Genomic DNA, 19,210 nt, shown 5'->3' with positions numbered 1-19,210 from the left:
AAACAGCTCCAATTTTTGGGAACCCATTTGAAGAAGAGCAGGGAGTGAAGGTTTTTCCTTTTCATTTGACACAATTTACCTGTCCCAGAGACAGATCCAGGCCTGAAATTCCCTCCTGGGAGGGCACAGACTCGAATTTCTCTGATTTCCCTGCACCAGGCACGGCACACAATGCAAACCTTGTCCCTGCTCTGCCCCTGATGTCCCTGACACTGGATCTGCTGAGGAGGGACAGAGCTGGGCTGAGCTGTGCCAGACCCGGGTTAACCCTGCCAGACCCACTTTAACCCTCTCAGACCCACTTTAACCCCTCTCAGACCCACTTTAACCTCACCAGACCCACTTTAACCCCTTCCAGATCAAATCAAATCCTGTAGAACCAGGAGAAAACCCAGAGAAACCAGGAAAAAAACCAGGAAAAAAACCAGGAGAAAACCAGGAAAAAACCAGGAAAAAAAAAAGGGGAAAAAAAAAAAAAGGGGAAAAAAAAAAAAAAAAACAACAGGAAAAAACCAGGAGAAAACCAGGGAAAAAAAAACAGGAAAAAAAAACCAGGAAAAAAAAACAGGAAAAAAACAGGAAAAAAAACCAGGAAAAAAAACAGGAAAAAAAAAAAACAGGAAAAAAAAAAAACCAGGAAAAAAACCAGGAAAAAAACCAGGAAAAAAACCAGGAAAAAAACCAGGAAAAAAACCAGGAAAAAACCAGGAAAAAACCAGGAGCTTCATCCCAGCCCCACATTCCCTTGGGATTCCTCTCTCCATGACCTGAGGACAGTGAAAGTCTCTTTTTTTCCCCGAATTTGGGGAAAAATGATGAAAACCTGCAGCTGGAGGGGGGAATCCCGCCCAGACCAGGAGCAACACTGACAAATTCCAGAAATTTCCTCCCAAAATTCACCCTAAACCAGGACAATACGGAAAACTGCAAATGCACAATTACAAATTTTCCTTTCATCCACTCACACAACCACATATCCCACCACAAAATAATAATAATAATAATAATAATAATAATAATAATAATAATAAATATATATATAATAAAATAAAATAAAGTAAAATAAAATAAAATAAAATAAAATAAAATAAAATAAAATAAAACAAAATCCTGTTGAATCTGTTACTGCCAGAGATGATCCTCAGTTCATTTTCACCATCCTGGGCGTGCAGCCCCATTGCTTTAATTACACAGAATTAATTCCTAATTGCCCCAGCTAATTCCTGGCTTGGAAAGGAAGGATGTGCAGGACCTTGAGCCTTGATGTGCAGAGATGAAAAGCGAAAAAAGGAAAGGGAAAAATGGGGTTTTTTTGTGTCATTAATTCACAGACAGAGCAGGACAAAAAGCTCCTTGAAGCTTCATGACGTCATAGAGACGCCACTAAATTTTGCCAAGAAAACACAATTTTTTTTCTTTTTTTTTGGTAAAATAAAGTTAAAAATCTGCCACTTGTGGAAATTGGGAGTTCCACTTAAATCCTGGTAATTTTTTTTTTTTTTTTTTTTTTTTAAATAAAGTTAAAAATCTGTCACTTGTGGAAATTGGGAGTTTCACTTAAATCCTGGTAATTTTTATATATATATATATTTTAATAAAGTTAAAAATGTGCCACTTGTGGAAATTTGGAGTTTTACTTAAATCCTGGTAATTATTTTTTTTAATTTTTTTTTTTTAATGTAAAATAAAGTTAAAAATCTGCCACTTGTGGAAATTGGGAGTTCCACTTAAATCCTGGTAAATTATTATTATTATTATTATTATTATTTTTGTAAAATAAAGTTAAAAATCTGCCAGTTGTGGAAATTGGGAGTTGCACTTAAATCCTGGTAATTTTTTTTTATTTTATTTTATTTATTTTTTTTTAAATAAAGTTAAAAATCTGCCACTTGTGGAAATTGGGAGTTTCACTTAAATCCTGGTAATTTTTTTTAATTTTATTTAATTTTTTTTTTTTTTTTTTTTGAGGGGGAAGAATCATTAACCGGATGAATAAAATGAGCTGAATTTATAACAAAATAAATAAAATATCCTAAAAAAAACCCATCCTGATGAGGCTGAGGAGGAGGGAAATTGTTGTTTCCCAGTTTTCCCAGGTGGGAAACTCATCCCCTGGAGTGGGGCCTGTCCTGGGGCAGGGGCGGCTCAGGGAAATGGGGATGACATTGGATGGAACAAGGACAGAGGGAGGTGCTCCCTGCCCTGTGCCAGCTCTGCCACTCCTGCCTGATTTCACACTGATCCAGGGACAAACAAAACAAGGGCTGAGCAGGAGAGAGAGAAAAAAAAACTGGGAGAGAGAGAGAAACCTGGGAGAGAGAGAAACCTGGGAGGGACAGGCACAAAGAGCTGGAGAAACCCCCCAAAAAAACCTCTCCAGGGGTTCTCAGGGGTCACAGCTGGAATTTTCCCTGCCCTGGGTAGGTCACTGCCCTGCCCCAGGGAATTCCAGAGGGAAAAGGGGTTTAGGGGGATGTGGGGCTGTGGGCAGGGAGGGAGTTTGAGATGGGGCAGGTGGGACAGAGCCCAAAGTTCAGTCTCAGCTCTGTTCCTGCAGGGCTCACAGTGGGGCTGAGCTGGGACAGCCCTGGAGGGTTCCATGGAGGGGGAGGATTTGGGGTGTCCCCTGGGAGGAGAGGAGAGGAGAGGAGAGGAGAGGAGAGGAGAGGAGAGGAGAGGAGAGGAGAGGAGAGGAGAGGAGAGGAGAGGAGAGGAGAGGATGGGACAGGACAGTCCCCCTCTCTCTCACCCTCCTGGGGAGGTGAACACCCCAGTTCCTGGAGTTGTTCCACCCTATCCCATCTCAATCCCATCCCATCCCATCCACCCCATCAATCCCACCCCATCAAATCAATCCCATCCCATCAATCCCACCCAATCCCACCCAATCCTATCAATCCCACCCCATCCCATGGATCCCACCCCATCAATCCCATCCCATCAATCTCACTCCATCCCATCCCATCAATCCCACCCCACCCCATGGATCCCACCCCAATCCCACCCCAGCGGTACCTGCGGAGTTCCCCCGGTTCTTTTCCTGTTCCCAGCTCTCCCGGCAGGGCTGTGACACACCTGAGCCCTTTACCTGCCGACAGGGGCCGGCCCCGGGAAAGCCGAGCCTTGTTTTGAGGAGGAGACTTTGGGTGTGTGTTTTTGCCCTTCAGGGGAAATCAAACAGGTTTCTCCGTTGGGCGGCTGGGGCTCCCCTCCCTGTAGGCTCCGCTCTGCATTCCTGGCATTCCCCTGGCGCTGTGGGGCACCGCCAGGGCCTGGAGCAGCCCCCCAGCTCTCACCCCATGGGATTTTTCCTTGGGAAAAGCATTGCCTGGCTTTGGGACCCCCAGACCCCTCCTCTGTTTGGGTACCGCAGGCTCAGAGCTGCTTTGGTACCCGGGGAGCATCATTTAATTAACCCTCGACACTGATTGTGAGCTCGGAGCTCATTAAGGAGCCCCACAGGTGTGATAATAATACAGGGAAATTGTTGGACATTCTGCTCTTCCTCGTTTGATTTCCCTTTTTAATTGTCCCAGTCACGGCACGGTCCCCCAGGGGTGGCTTTGGGGACAGTCAGACCTCAGGACAAGCTTTTTGTCCAGCCCTAAATAAAGGCCAGCACAGCTGGGGATGTGTCTGAGCTGTCCTGGGGTCAGGGCTGCAGCCTGGGGCTGCCACAGGGTGGGGAGGAGCAGAGAATCCCTGAGTGGTTTGGGTTGGGATGTTAAAACTCATCCATTCCCATCCCAGCCATGGGCAGGGACACCCCCCACTGTCCCAGGGACACCCCCCCTGTCCTGGGTCACCTCCCCCTGTCCCAGGGACACCCCCCCTGTCCTGGGTCACCTCCCCCTGTCCCAGGGTCACCTCCCCCTGTCCTGGGTCACCTCCCCCTGTCCCAGGCTGCTCCAGACCCCAATGTCCATCCCAGGGATCCAGGGGCAGCCACAGCTGCCACCCCATCCCATCCCAAAAAAGGAACGTGCTAAAAGATTTGCTTAGAAATTAAAAACGAAAAAAGAAAATGCCATGAATAAAAGAATAACCAAAGAACAAAGCATAATAAGTTAAATCAGGATTCATGTTCATCCCATCCCCATCCCATGGATCCCATCCCATCCCAAAAAAGGAATATGCTACAAGATTTGCTTAGAAATTAAAAACGAAAAAAAAGAAAATGCCATAAATAAAAAAATAACCAAAGAACAAAGCATAATAAGTTAAATCAGGTATCATGTTCATCCCACCCCACCCCATCCCATCCCATGGATCCCATCCCATCCCACCCATCCCCTCCCAGTAGGATGTTCTCTCCCAGCCCCGGCTCCCAGCAGCACAACAGGGATGACATCAGGGATTTTCAGGCTTTTCTGCAGCCCCAGATCTTTCCCTGGGCTCAGCTGAGCTGGGCTCAGTGTGTGTCCTGATCCCTGGCTGAGATAAATCCACAGAGCCGCGCCCTGAGCTTCAGCTCAGGGAAATCCGAGCAGTTTAAAGCCACCTCAGACCCTTCCTGGGGGAGCATCCTCTGCTCCAGGGCTCCAGCTGATGGCTCAGCGTTATTTTCAGTCCACCCTGAGTCATGACAGGCTTTGCTGAAGGTTTGTCCCTGGAATAACAGTGAGTAACCACCTGCCCTGGCCAGGCCCTGCAGGTGCAGGAGAGACCAAAACACAACAGGGACAGCCAGAGACTCAGGGCTTTGCCTTTTCCCAGTGGGAACACACTGTGCCATGCTGGGTGTTCATAAACTGGGAGAAAAACAAACAAAAAAAAAGGTATTTGTGATGAAACAACTCGATATCAGACAGAGAGAGAAATGGGTGAGGAGGTCCCAAAGCAGAAACCCAGTAGGTCAGTGTGGGGTGAGGAGATTTATCCCCACAATGGGGGAAATGGGTGAGGAGGTCCCAAAGCAGCTCAGGGGGTCAGTGTGGGGTGAAAAGATTTATCCCCATGATGTGGGCAGCAGGAAAGGGATTGGGAACTCTGTGCCCTGCTCAGGTGAGGCCCCACCTGCAGAGCTGCTGCAGAGCCCAGAGGAGGCTCCAGGATGAGCAGAGAGGATGGAGCAGCTCACTGGGAGATTGTTCAGCCTGGAGAGGTCATTGTCACCTTCCAGAGCCTGAAGAAACTGAGAGTTTCTACCAGAGGCTCAGGGAGAGACTCCAGAGTTTTCTTAAGGAGCTGTTCACATCAGGAGTTAAACTCTGTCAAGCTCAGGGTGCTCCAGGAAAAAACACCAGTCTCAGTCTCACCTGGAGCAGCACAGGTGCCCTGAACACCTTTGGAGTTTATCTCTGCCAAGCTCAGGGTGCTCCAGGAAAAAACACCAATCTCAGGCTCACCTGGAGCAGCACAAGTGCCCTGAACACCTCTGGAGGAAACCTGAGTGTGCTGAAAGTCAACAACACAAAAAAGTCCTTTATGCTCATCCAACCCGAGCAGAATCCAAGAAGGGAATTTTTCCATTTTCCCCACTGGTTAAATCTGGTTAAAACCATGAAAATGTGGTTTGAACCCCCACCCTGCAGTCCTGGCCCCTCCTCAGGCACGAGCCAAGGCTCAGGTAAAGCTCAGCCCAGAGCAGGAGCAAAATTCTGTCTCCCATCCCAACCCCAAACTTCTCCAGGGACACAAACACACACATTCCTGCAGCTCAGGAAAGCAGGAAAAAAGAGCCTTTTTCCCCCAGTTAAGAAGTTAAATAAAGTACATTATTGTTATAAAGTAAATTTCAGCCTGGAATATCCGGCTTTCCCAGGAAATGGATTTTTGTGGGAAAATCCACAAGGAAAGCACACAGACCCCTCTGTCATGAAGATGTCACTCCACTCCTTGTTGTGACACTTCCAGAGCAGTTGGGTGGGAGCAGCTTTAACCCACAGCTCATTCCTGCAGGAACAGGGATGTCTGCAGGACATCCAGCCTGGAAATCCAGCCAGCCAATTTTATGGGAAGGGGGTTAAGAGGATTGTCCAGGGAAATCTTTTCATCTTGGGATGTGGGGGAAGTCCTGGTTTAGCACAACTCCAGAGAGGAAAAAGGGGTGGCTTGGGTGTATTTATAGGATAAAAGCAGGTCAGAAATAGGATAAAAGCAGGTCAGAACTGACCCTGCATGTCCAGGGAGGGAAAAGGCACCTCCAGGGGTGTGCAGGAGGTGTCCAAGGCCAGGCTGGACAGGGCTGGGAGCAGTCTGGGATAGTGGAAACTCTTTAAGGGAGGTAAAGATGGGTAAAAATCTGCCCAGTCCATGTCTGAACAGCCACTGCCAACACCCTGTAACATTTCCAACACCCTGTAACATTTTTAAATATTTTCTAACACTGAGAAATCCACCATCCCCACTGCTCTGCACCATTTCCTTTTCCCCATCCCAGGCAGGGCAGGTGAGTAACCCTGCAGTGCTGTGCCCTTTGCAGAGCTGCCCTGAGCCCAGCAGAACCTCAACAAGGGCTGTGATGAGTCTCAGGGGTGTAAAACCACTACACCCATTTGTTACAAGGGAATCCAACTGGTTTTTCCGCCAGGCGTCACTGCCACGAGGCCGGACCTCACCTGCCTAATAGCAGGTAACAGCAGGGCATTGGTGTGACCCAGAGCATTCCCTGGTGCCATCCAGAAACCTCCCTGTGCTCCTGGACACACCTGCACGGCCCTGGAGCTCGGGAGAGGCAGCAGGGACACGAAGTGTTGGTGTCAGCAGAGTCAGGGAACAGCAAAGGGACACCAGAGGGACACCAGGATGCTCCAAATGTGCTCTGGGGTGGGTGGGGAGGTGTAGGAACATCCGTGGAGGGCAGGGAGAGGGAACTCTGCAGAGCTGAGATGTTCTAGAAACACCTGGGTTTATTGCAGGGTTGTGGGTAAAAAGGGCTTTGGCTTCAGCCACCAGCCTGGGCTGGAGGGAACCCCAAAGAGAGAAAGGATATGAGGTAAGGGAGGTAAAAAAGCTAAGAGAGGTAAGAGAGCACGAGGACCTTGTTCCAATCCATTCCATCTCCTTTTGTGTTGAATATTCTAATTTACAGTGACCAACCAGCACGAGATACAAACCCTACAGACTTTGCCTGCAGCCCATGAGAACTGCTCTATCACCACATCATCCTGTATTCTAAACTCTAAAGAGACTTTTCTCATCCACCTTTTCCCTGATGCCTTGGCAGGGTGGAGAGGGGCTGCACCCTTGGGTGCTTTTGTTTTCTGTCCTTCCACCCATCTCCAGCTCATCCCCGTCTTCCTGCCTGCCATGATCACATCTCAGAGCTGGATTTCATTTCTATTTCACTCACAGATTTGTATTTCTTACAAACCCTTCCTGTCCCATCTTTCCCAACAGGGAGATGCTGATTTCTCCTCAGTGAGGTCCCTGCAGGCTCTGAGGAAAACAAGCTGCTCTTGCCCCTGCCCTGACAGAGCCCGGGTTGCACCACACTCTCCCCCCTGGGCCTGGCACCAACCAGGGATTGCACAAGAGGCAGCGAAACTCGGGAGAGAATCCTCCCAGAGTCAGGAGAGAATCCTCCCAAACTCAGGAGAGAATCCTCCCAAACTCAGGAGAGAATCCTCCCAGACCCAGCAGAGAATCCTCCCAGACCCAGCAGAGAATCCTCCCAAATTCAGGAGAGAATCCTCCAAAACTCAGGAGAGAAAACTCAGGAGAGAATCCTCCCAGACTCAGGAGAGAATCCTCCCAAATTCAGGAGCAGAGGCCTGTCCTACCCTGGCTGTGGGAAGGTCCTGGTGCTCCCTGGCATCAGCACATTGGGGCTACAGGATGTTCTGGGGTAGAAAACATTCCTTCTACAGCTCCCCAAAAGGCTGAGCTCGAGCCCTGCAGCGTGTCCTGGATCCCCCAGAGCTTGCAGGGTGCAAATGTCACAAAAATGCTCCCAAACCTCACTGAATCATGGAGTGGTTTGGCTTGGAAGGGACCTTAAAGCTCCTCTTGTTCCACCCCATGGGCAGGGACACCTTCCACTATCCCAGACTGCTCCCAGCCCTGTCCAGCCACCCCTGGAGTGCCCTCTGGACATGCAGGGCCATTTCTGACCTGCTGTTATCCCTTTTCCCTCTCTGGAGGTGTGTCTGGACCAAGGGCTTCCCCCACATTCCAAGGATAAAACTGAAAGGAATTCCTTGGACAATCCTCCTGAGCCAGTTCCCTTTGCAATCTCTGTAAGAGTGGAATGAGGGTTTTGGTTACCTTAACTCCTCCTACAGAAACACTTTTAATCCTCTCTCCCTCCTGGATAAGCAACAGAAGATCTCTCTCTTTATCTCTCCCACTGCCAAAACCTGTCTCAGGTCAGCAAAATCAGGAGCTGCAGCAAGAGAGAGCCAGGAAAGCAGAGAAAGGGAGATAAGGAGTTTGATGAGAGTGCTCCAGGGAACTCTTTGAAGTCGTGGGGAAGCTCCTGCTGAGTGTTACTGACACCTGCATTTGATCCTCGATGATTGGAATGAAGGTTTGATAGTGGCAGTTTTGCTTCACAGCCTCTGCTGGCTGACACACACAAAATACAGACTGGGAGACATAAAAATCATAAAAATCCCTGAATGGTTTGGGATGGGGCTTTGGAGCAGCCTGGGACAGGGGAAGTGTCATGGGATGGGCTTTAAGGTTCCCTCCCAACCCAAACCATCCTGAGATTCCCTAATTCTGTCACTGACCATCCTGAGATTCCCTAATTCTGTCACTGACCATCCTGAGATTCCCTAATTCTGTCACTGACCATCCTGAGGTTCCCTAATTCTGTCACTGAGGCACTTCCCATCCTTCTGAAATTTAAAACACCAGAACTCCCAGGGATTTGTACAGGGCAGAATTCCAGCTCTAACCTAAACCTCTCACTTAAAACCAAACCAGAACTGAAGTGCTTAGAAAGATTAGAGAGCAAAGAACATTTAATATACAAGTCACAGGAAATAGCTTGAGGACCATTGCTTTGTGTCCATTTCCTTGTGGAAAAGAGGTTTTTTCATGGACTAAGTGGTCAGAGCACCAAAAATCCCCGTGAGCAGCACTGACAGGGCAGGGAGGAGGAGTTTGCTGCTGTTGTAGGAACTTCCCAGATCTTGTGGGAAGGGAGTTGTGGTAAAACAGGGCTGGGGCTGCTGCCAGGCAGGTCCCAAAGATCTCTGTCCCCAAAAAGAGAATAATTAACATCCTGTTTGTGCTCAGAGTGGGATCTGCAGAGCTGGAAAGTCACCTCTGTGTGATTTATTTTGGAACAGAAATAGATCCTGCATGGACAAAGGAAACACACACTCCTTATGTGGAGTCCCTTCTGCTGCCTCAGGGAATAAACCAAATCATCCCCTGAGCATGGAGGGAAAATCAAAAGAGCTGCAGTGGTGGCAGAAAACTCCTTTTTGGCCCAGAGCTCTGCTGTGGAGAGCACAGCCAAAGCCCAGAGGGGAGCCAGGCACGGGAAGTGTTTGTGAGCCAACCTGCAGCTCTGGGAAGGGCTGGCTGCTGTCACCAGAGCAACAAAACATGGCACAAGGGTGGAGAGAGGGGAGCAGGAATGCTGGTGTGCCTGCCTGGGATTGAAGAGGGCACAGCAAGGTGTTTACCCACAGCCCAGAGAGCTCAGCAGCTGTTTTTTCCAAACAAGAAATCACATCCAAGGAACGAGATGTCAGCACGGGGAAATGGAGAGGAAGAAGAGCAGCAGAAATTTTTAGGGAAATTCCTGTTTCCTGGTGACATCTGCTCCACACCAAGCTGTCAGTGATGATGGAATTGAGGTGGAGATGAGGAGGGGAGGCTGCAGTCAGGCCCTGGCCCTGCGCAGGGTGGGATAACTCTGCACAGTCCTGGCAATGGCCTCGTCCAGACTGACCACGGGGCTGTAGCCCATGGCTTTCTTTGCCCTCTCACAGCTGTAATAGTGAAAAGTCCCAGCCAGGGCCACCCTCATGGGAGTGAAAGTGGCTTTGATGGTCACCAGGGGCCTGAGCAGGGCCAGCAGCAGGGACAGCAGCAGGGCCAGGTAATAGGCCAGCCAGTAGGGGATGTGGTACTTGGGAGGGTCGTAGTCCAGGCCGGTCAGGATGCGGGACATGAAGGTCCAGAAGGGAATTGGCTCGTCGTTGGTGATGTGGAAGGCCTGGGGGAGAGGCAGGGGAGAAGCCAGGGGTTAAAATCAGGGTGGGTTTTCCAGGTTTGGCTCTGTGATGGCTCCTCTCCCCCCTGACCCGGGTCTGAGCACATTGTCCTGACACTCTGCCCATCTCTGTGTGCACAGAGGGAAATTCCTGCTTTCCAGCTACTTCCAGCAGTCCAGAGACCAGGATTCCTCATAAATATCAACCAATCTGGCTGCCACAGCCCAGAGCAGACAGGTTAAAACACCCCAGTGTGCCCAGAGCACAGGGGGACCACAAAAAGCTCCTCCTGTTCTGAATTATGTCCCATGTGTGTTTTCCATGCTCCCAGTGCTCCCTGCACTGCCCTTCACAAGGAGTTTTTAGAACAGGAAATTCCAGGATTTCCATCCAGCTCAGCCCAGGTGGCTGCACACAATGCCCAGCACAGATGGAAAGGCTGGAGCTGCTCCCTCCTGCAGGATGGATGTCCAGGGCACTCAGGAATCAGCATGGATCCCACAGCAGAGGCTGGGACTCCTCTCCTCTCCTCTCCTCTCCTCTCCTCTCCTCTCCTCTCCTCTCCTCTCCTCTCCTCTCCTCTCCTCTCCTCTCCTCTCCTCTCCTCTCCTCTCCTCTCCTCTCCTCTCCTCTCCTCTCCTCTCCTCTCCTCTCCTCTCCTCTCCTCTCCTCTCCTCTCCTCTCCTCTCCTCTCCTCTCCTCTCCTCTCCTCTCCTCTCCTCTCCTCTCCTCTCCTCTCCTCTCCTCTCCTCTCCTCTCCTCTCCTCTCCTCTCCTCTCCTCTCCTCTCCTCTCCTCTCCTCTCCTCTCCTCTCCTCTCCTCTCCTCTCCTCTCCTCTCCTCTCCTCTCCTCTCCTCTCCTCTCCTCTCCTCTCCTCTCCTCTCCTCTCCTCTCCTCTCCTCTCCTCTCCTCTCCTTTTTCCTTCCCCTTCGCTTTTTTCCTTCCTTTCCCTTTTCCCCTTTTTCCTTTTCCCCTTTTTCCTTTTCCCCTTTTTCCCTTTCCCCTTTTTCCTTTCCCTTTCCCCTTTTTCCTTTTCCCTTTTCCCCTTTCCTCACCTTCCCACAGAGGGGAGATCCCTTGTGCAGTTTTTCTGCAGCCAGGATGTGCCCGTGCACCACGTTCTCCACGTAGGTAAAATCCACCAAGTTCTTTCCATCCCTGCACACACACACAGGGAAAAAAAAAAAAGGGAATTTAACCCCAAGACAAGCTGGGCTGAAAAAATCTGCTTGTGGCAAAAAGAAGGATAAATTCAGCCCAGGCTTCCCCTTCCTCCCACTCTCTGGTGCTGCAATTTCAGGCTCTAATTTTAGTATTTTCATATTTAATAAGGATTTTAATTGAATTATTTAATTCAAATACCACGGGTGGTGTAAATTAACAGCAAGTAATTTGAGCTGGGCTCATATTAATGGCACAGCTTTTTAAACAGCTCAAGCCATGCCAAATTTCCTCATGGATATTCCTCTGGCATTGTGGACACTCACCATGGCAGGGAGTGCCATTTTAATTTTTTTTGAGGAAAAAAAAAAAATGAAAAATGAGAAATAAAATGAACAAAACAACTGATTTCCCTTTTTTTTTCCTTTCCAAAAGGGGTTTGTAGCTCCAGCAGCAGCTCTGAAATGTTTGCTCACCCAATTATAAATTTCATTTTGCCACTCCGAGCTGCCTGGATGAGGATGGGAACCAGCTGAGGGTCCCTGGGGCCAAAAATCCCGTGGGGACGGATTGCAGTGGTGAAAAAATTCTTCTCTGGGTCGTTGGCACTCAGCACCTCCTGCAGGGAAAGAGGAGAAGGGAATCAGGAAGGAAAATTCAGCAATTTGAAGGGGTTGGAGCCTCCCTTTCTCTTTGGGAAAAAAAAACAGTGGAAAAATTATTATCCCCCTCCTGTCTTTCCAAGGAATTCTTCCTTTGTTCCTGCAGGGAAAGAGGAGAAGGGAATCAGGGAGGAAAATTCAGCAATTTGAAGGGGTTGGAGCCTCCCCATTTCCTTGGGAAAAAAACAATGGAAAAAATATTATCCCCTCCTGTCTTTCCAAGGGATCCTTCCTTTGTTCCTGCAGGGAAAGAGGAGAAGGGAATCAGGAAGGAAAATTCAGCAATTTGAAGAAGTTGGAGCCTCTCCATTTCCTTGGGAAGGAACCAGTGGAAGAATTATTATCCCCTCCTGTCTTTCCAAGGGATCCTTCCTTTGTTCCCATCTCTTTTCCCAGTTCTCCCTGATCGGAAAATCAGAAAAAATCCCAATTTTTATGGTTGAGCACTTAATGAATGGATAAAAGAAAAGGAAAAACTTTGCTTCTCTCATTTAACACCCCAAAAAGCAGAGGAGGTTTGCTGGAATTTCCATGGAGGAGGAACAGAAAATCTTTTCAGTTTTTCCCCAAAACAAATCCATAACCCTGATTGCTGCTCCTCAGCTTCTCCTTTTATCAGCTACTGCAAAAGTAATTGAAGGAACAGATGTTTTCACAATTAAAATTAATTAAGCTCTTGTGGAGGAAGGGACTCTCAATTCCTGTGGCACAAAAAAAGCACAGATTTCTCCCAAAGCTGAAATTCAAGCTGTGGAAGAAGGATCTAAAAAAACTGAGTGAAAATATTGTTATCTCATCTTTAAAATGCTGCAGCAGCAAAAACATGAGAAGGGCAGATATTGGTGGTGTTAAACTCCCCAAAGCAGTGAAATCTCAGTCTGGAGATCTATTTTAACATTAATATTTTCAGTAATGACTTTTTTCCCCTTAGTTTAGGCCAAATTCCCACCTTTTCTCCTCTTCCCTCAGTGCCTTTTTCACATTCCCAGCTCTAAATTCAGGGAAAGAAGCAGAAAAGACAAAATTCTGCCCTGACTGGTGTTAAACCAAAGCTGTGGCAGGTAAAAACTGGGATTATTCCATGGCAGTGACACCTCTGGATTTTATTCACCCTCTGGGGCAATTTTAAATTTTCTTCTCCTTTTATCCAAAAAAAAAAAAAAAAAACCAATTTAACCAGTGGGAAATACCTTTTCCTGCAGGATCTTGGTCTCTGTGTAGTAATCAATGGGTTTTTGGGCATAGGGAAGATCTTCTGAGCCATTTTTTATGTCTGTGCCCTCAAAAACGACACTGGCGCTGCTGGTCAACACCAATTTCTGCAAGAAAAACAGTTGTTTAAAGGCTAAAATAAAAGGGTTATTAAAATAATAAAATAAATAATAAGTAAATAATAAAATAAAACTGCTGGATGGAGTTAATAAAATAAAATTGTTGGAATTCTGTAAACTTAGATTTTAGCATATTTAGGTTTTATTTACAAAGGCTGAGTAAAGATAATAATGATAATAATAATAATATTTAACCAACTTTTCTATAGAAAATAACCTGAATCTAACACAAGATGAATAGAAACTGCAGGTAAGAGAATTCCCCTTTTTTTAATTAATTCTGTCCCATCATTTAAAGGAGATTAAAACATCCCAACAAACACCCAGGACAGTCAATCCAGGAGAAAAATCTCCAGGAAAATCCAGGTTTGGAATATTTAATCCACACTCAGTGTTTTAAAGAAAGATTTGCTCATCTGGGCAATAACAGATCACAGTGGATTAAACAAATAATAATAATAATAATAATAATAATAATAATAAATTTGGATGTTTTTGTTTGGCGAGTTAAATGAAATGAATATAATAAATAAATTTAAAATAAATGACTTGAAATGGAAATTTATGGGATATCAAAGCAATTTAAGGAGAAAATTCAATCTCTGATTCCAGGTTGGCTTCCTCAAGCTCTTCCTTTTCTGGGGAATTGACTTCCTGAACCAAATGAAACTGAAATTATGGCACAAAAATCCAAACTCCTCTTTCCATGGTGAGGAATTCACAGAGGGAATAAATGCCATGAATATTCCCACTGCTGGAAAAACCATTTCTGGGGCACAAAAATCCAAACTCCTCTTTCCATGGTGAGGAATTGATGGAATAAATTGATGCCATGAATATTCCCACTGCTGGAAAAACCATTTCTGGGTCTGTCCCCTGAGGATTTCACTTGTGAGGTGTTGTTTTCCCAGGACAGATTTTAATGGATGTTTTTCCATCCCACTGTGGTTTTTTTGTGGCAAACAGGGATTGAGTTCACACTAACAGAGTCTCTCTTCCCTTAATTTTCATAGAAAAAAGTGGGAATTCAGAGCAGGACAGATTTTAATGGATGTTTTTCCATCCCCACTGTGGTTTTCTGTGGCAAACAGGGATTGAGTTCACACTAACAGAGTCTCTCTTCCTCTAATTTTCATGGGAAAAGTGGGAATTCAGAGCCTTTTTCCCTCCTCCCAAACAAGACTGATCCTAATATCCCAAAATCCATCCTGGTTTCCAGAACTTTCCCACCTTTACCTGCACTCCAGCTTCTCTGCAGGCTTCAATCACTGCCTTGGTGCCCAGAAAATTCACTTTGTAGAAGAGCTGCCTGTTGTCACTGGAAGGGGCTGGAGAGGCACAGTGGAACACCACAGACACTCCCTGCAGGGCTGGCAGCAGAGCCTGGGGAGATCAGGGAAAAAAAAAAATAACAGCAGGGATATAAAATACTTTTTTTTTTTTTTTAATGGAAATAGCTGGATTTTAAGTCATGTTCCCTTCATAAAGGTGGGAAGCTGGAATGGGATTGTCATTCAGGATATTCAGCACACATCAGATCCTTTTTTCTCCCCACAGAAATAAATCCTGGGAGTTTTCCCCAGAGCTGGAGATGTCCAAGGCCTGAATTTGCCCTTTGCTCACCTCCTTGTCACACAGATCCCCCAGGAAAAAGGTGACCTGCTGGTTCTCAAAGCTCTGCTGGATGTCAAAGACGTTGACTCTGTATCCCCTGGCCAGCAGCTGCTCCACCATGTGCTGCCCCAGGAATCCTGAGCCCCCGATGACAGTGCAGCTCCTGGCAGCCTGCAGGGACAGGGAGAGCCTTCCTGAACACACAGGAACAGCCAGGACAGCCCTGTGGGCTCCCCTGCAGCTCCATGGGCTGGAATTCTGCACACAGGAACAGCCAGGACAGCCCTCTGAGCTCCTGGCAGCTCTCTGGGCTGGAATTCTGCACACAGGAACAGCCAGAACACTCCCCTGCAGCTCTCTGGGCTGGAATTCTACACACAGGAATACCTAGAACAGCCCCCTGAGCTCCCCTGCAGCTCCATGGGCTGGAATTCTGCCCAGCTGCTGCACTGCAGGAGCCTGAATTGGGACATTAGAGATCGGAATTGGGATATCAGAGCTCAGAATTGGGATATCAGAGCCCTGAACTGGGATATCAGAGCCCTGAACTGGGATATCAGAGCTCAGAATTGGGATATCAGAGCCCTGAACTGGGATATCAGAGCCCTGAACTGGGATATCAGAGCCCTGAATTGGGATATCAGAGCCCTGAACTGGGATATCAGAGCCCTGAACTGGGATATCAGAGCCCTGAACTGGGATATCAGAGCTCTGAACTGGGATATCAGAGCCCTGAACTGGGATATCAGAGCCCTGAATTGGGATATCAGAGCCCTGAACTGGGATATCAGAGCCCTGAACTGGGATATCAGAGCTCGGAATTGGGATATCAGAGCTCTGTGCTCTGTGAGTGTGTCTATGAGTGCAGACACTCTGGTGGGATTTTGGGAGGACTCTGCCTCGTGTTCACATCCAAGAGGCTCAGGAAGGAGGGAAGAAAAAGATTGGCCTCTGTGAACTCTGCTTGGAGAGCAAAGCAAAGAGAATTTGGAGGGAGCCTGCAAGAAAGAGGGAGAGAGATTTAGAAGAGCATGGAAGGACAGGACACAGGGAATGGCTCCAAAATCATGGAGAGTAGGATTTGATGGGAGATTGGGCAGGAATTCCTGGCTGGGAGGGTGGGGAGGGACTGGAATGGAATTCCCAGAGCAGCTGTGGCTGCCCCTGGAGCCCTGGGATGGACATTGGGGCTGGGAGCACCTGGGACAGTGGGAGGTGACCCTGGGAAAGGGGGAGGTGACCCTGGGACAGTGGGAGGTGACCCTGGGACAGGGGGAGGTGACCCTGGGACAGTGGGGGTGTCCCTGGACAGGGGGGGTGACCCTGGGACAGGGGGGGTGACCCTGGGACAGGGGGGGGTGACCCTGGGACAGTGGGGGGTGTCCCTGAGACAGGGGGGGTGACCCTGCCATGGCAGGGGGTGGAACTGGACCAGCTTTAGGGTCCCTCCCATCCCACACCAGTCTGTGATAATTCTGTGATTTGCTTCAGCCTCCTGGCACAGCTAATTCAGGACATTAAAACCATCACCATTATCAAAACCTGTGACATTCAGAGCCAAGAAAACAACCAGGTAAAGGCAGGGGCTGTCCTGTTGAGCCATTAGTTCTTCCTTCCTTTTTCTTTAAGCTTTGTAAAGCACTGATTGGAGTTACTAATTAACAGATTTCAGTCTGACTGGACTGAGACCAAAGACCTCAGTGCCAGCACAGAACATCCAGGCCCTGAGTCTGAGGGAGTTTTTTTTTTTTTACACAAAGAATTCTCTGTGCTGCTTGGAAAGGGTTTTACTCCTGGTTGTAACACAACCCCCACCTCTTTTGGGATCTCTGAGGGAGCCTGAACCCCCTGGAGCAACACAAAGACAAGGATTGTTCACAACTCCTCAAAAGCCACATCTTTAAGCAAAGGTTTCTCCTGCCAAGTGTTGGGTGATCCACAGGAGAAATTTGAGGAGTTACATCAAAGCTTGAAGCAGTTAATTTGGGATGGGAGAGTCTGATCAGGGTTTGGAGGATAAATCCTGTGAGGAGCAGCTGGGGAAGGGGCTCAGCCTGTAGAAAAGGGGGATCAGGGGGGAATTTGTGGCTCTGCACAAGTTCCCTGACAGGAGGGGACACTCAGAGGGGGGAATTTGGGATTTTATCTCAGGGAACAGGGACAGGAGGAGAGGGAACGGCCTCAGGCTGGGCCAGGGGAGGCTCAGGGTGGATTTTTGGGAAAATTCCTCCATGGAAAGGGTTGTAAAGCATTGGAACAGCCTCAGGCTGGGCCAGGGGAGGCTCAGGGTGGAGATTTGGGGAAATTTCTCCACTGAAAGAGTGGCCAAAGCCTGGAAAAGGCTGCCCAGGGGAGTTTGGGGTCCCCATCCCTGGAAGTGTCAGACTACGAGTGGGATGTGGATTTTGGGATGTGGTTTGGAGAAGCTGAGGGGACAAAAACTGCTGCAGCTTCTCCTCCAAGGCAGCCACTCCTTCCACTGACATTTCCCTTTTCTCTTTCCCCTTAGATCCCTCCACCTCCCACCATCCTGTAATTCCCTGATCCCTGTGCTCTCTCAGGGAACCAGAGAACACCCAAACTGCTCTGAGATGTGCTGGAAGGGAAGTTTTCCTGCAGCAGAATGCTGCCCTCTGCCTCTGAACCACTGCAGAGCCTTCACAGGAATCCCAAAATCCCAGCTTTTGGATTTTACAGCTCATTTTATTCCACCCCAGCCATGGGCAGGGACACTTTCCACTATCCCAAGTTATTCCAAGCCCAATCCAGCCTGGCCTTGGACACTTCCAGGGATCCAGGAGCATAATAATTTAATTTTTTATCATTTAATTATGTATTATTTATTATTTTATTATTTATTATTTTATTATTTTATTTTTATTGTTTATTATTTTATTTTTTATTATTTTATTATTTTATTTTTATTATTTTAACATTTATTATGTTATTATTTATTATTTTATTATCTAGTATTTCATTATTTAATATTTATTATTTAATTACTTAATACTTTATTATTTTGTATTTAATTATTTAGTATTTATTATTTAATTACTTAATATTTTATTATTTAGTATTTAATTATTTACTATTTAATTATTTAGTATTTTTTAATTTATTATTTGCCAGGGGCAAAATAATTTTATTTAAAAAACTCTCTATAATTTGATATTTCACCTACGGTATTTATGGCAAGCCAAGCTGCATGTCTATATTGATTTTTAAGGTATGAATTCAACCCATCCAAATTATACCTTGGAAAAAAAAAAAATCACAGTTTTCTCCCCAGAATTATCACTAATGCAGGATCAGCCTCATGCCTTCCCTAGTGATGTGCAGAATATTTATGAATTTATTTCTGCAAGACCAAAAATTCCCCAAAAACACCATTTGAGGCCCCAAACTCACCGATCTGAGATGTGTGGCCATGGCTGTCCACCAGAATCCTTGAAAAAAAGGCAGAATATTCTTTTATTCCCAACAAAAATAACACATTTCCTGTTACAGAAATCAGAGTTTGAAGCCATTATGCTGAAGGATGAAGCAAGGGAGTTAATTCTCCCTCTTCTTCCAAAGGAAATCAGCAACTGCAGGGGCTGGCCTGGCTCTTTGATGCTGATTTTTCTGAAATCTCTTTGAAATTTTAAGGAAAAAGGCAGAAAGAGGCGAGATTGGTGACTGCCCACCTGGAGCTGGTTTAAAGCTGGGGCACAGGGTGATCCCCCTCCACCTGTTCCTTCTCATCCCTCTCAAAAATGCACTTTATGAGCTGCTGCACCTCCAGTTTCCCCTCAGCTCATCCCAGAGCCCCCCATTCTCCTCCCCAGGGCCCTCAGGGCCTCACCCACCGCCCCCAGGGCCCTCCCCACAGCCCCCAGACCGCCTGCCCTGCTCCCAGCTCCTGCCCCACAGCCCCCAGGACCTTTCCACATTCCCCAAGGACCTTTCCCACAGACCGTACGCCCTGTCCCGCCGTTCCCAGCCCGTTCCCCGCCGTTCCCAGTACCTTTCCCGGACCCTCCCGGTTCCCTCTCGCCGCCGCCGCCGCCTTAGCCCTCAAGGAACCCTGGCCACGCCCCCGACCACGCCCCTTTGTCTGATTTTAACCAATCAGCGCCGTTATTTTCCTCCAAACCACGCCCACTCCGCCCCTTCCCGCCTCTTTCCCTGAGGCGAGCATCGCGCCAGCCAGTTCCCGCTCGCTGATTGGTCCAACCCCTCTCCACTCCGGCCAATCGCGCTGAAGGAAGGAGGAGATTTTTTTCCCACGCGCTCATTCACCTTTAGCCCCCACGCCATCACGCCAGCCAATAGAAACGCGCGTTGC

General features: G+C 47.7%; 3 protein-coding genes across 3 annotated transcripts in view; 1 reads left to right on the top strand and 2 right to left on the bottom strand.

Moving 5' to 3' along the window:
• The window catches only part of ZNF185 (zinc finger protein 185 with LIM domain), a 28,773-nt gene extending 25,638 nt beyond the window's left edge, over positions 1-3,135 (bottom strand). The window contains exon 1 of the mRNA XM_083876273.1: positions 3,016-3,135. The gene's annotated coding sequence lies outside the window, so the exon portion shown is untranslated. The remainder of the gene's footprint in view (positions 1-3,015) is intronic.
• The window catches only part of LOC310917755 (endothelin receptor type B-like), a 372,101-nt gene that overhangs the window by 79,287 nt on the left and 273,604 nt on the right, over positions 1-19,210 (top strand). The gene's annotated exons all lie outside the window — the stretch shown is intronic.
• On the bottom strand, positions 8,888-19,182 carry NSDHL (NAD(P) dependent 3-beta-hydroxysteroid dehydrogenase NSDHL; the record flags this gene model as incomplete). Its single annotated transcript, XM_083876206.1, has 7 exons — positions 8,888-10,117; positions 11,171-11,273; positions 11,753-11,895; positions 13,129-13,257; positions 14,506-14,652; positions 14,893-15,077; positions 19,110-19,182. The coding sequence occupies 7 exons, from the start codon at positions 19,180-19,182 to the stop codon at positions 9,782-9,784; spliced, it is 1,116 nt and encodes a 371-aa protein (XP_083732332.1). The 3' UTR covers positions 8,888-9,781.

Source organism: Zosterops lateralis, assembly GCF_965231275.1.
Source record: "Zosterops lateralis genome assembly, chromosome: 21".
NCBI classification, from domain to species: Eukaryota; Metazoa; Chordata; class Aves; order Passeriformes; family Zosteropidae; genus Zosterops; species Zosterops lateralis.
The sequence above is the reverse complement of the archived record's forward strand: the minus strand, read 5'-3'. Positions and strand labels throughout refer to the sequence as shown.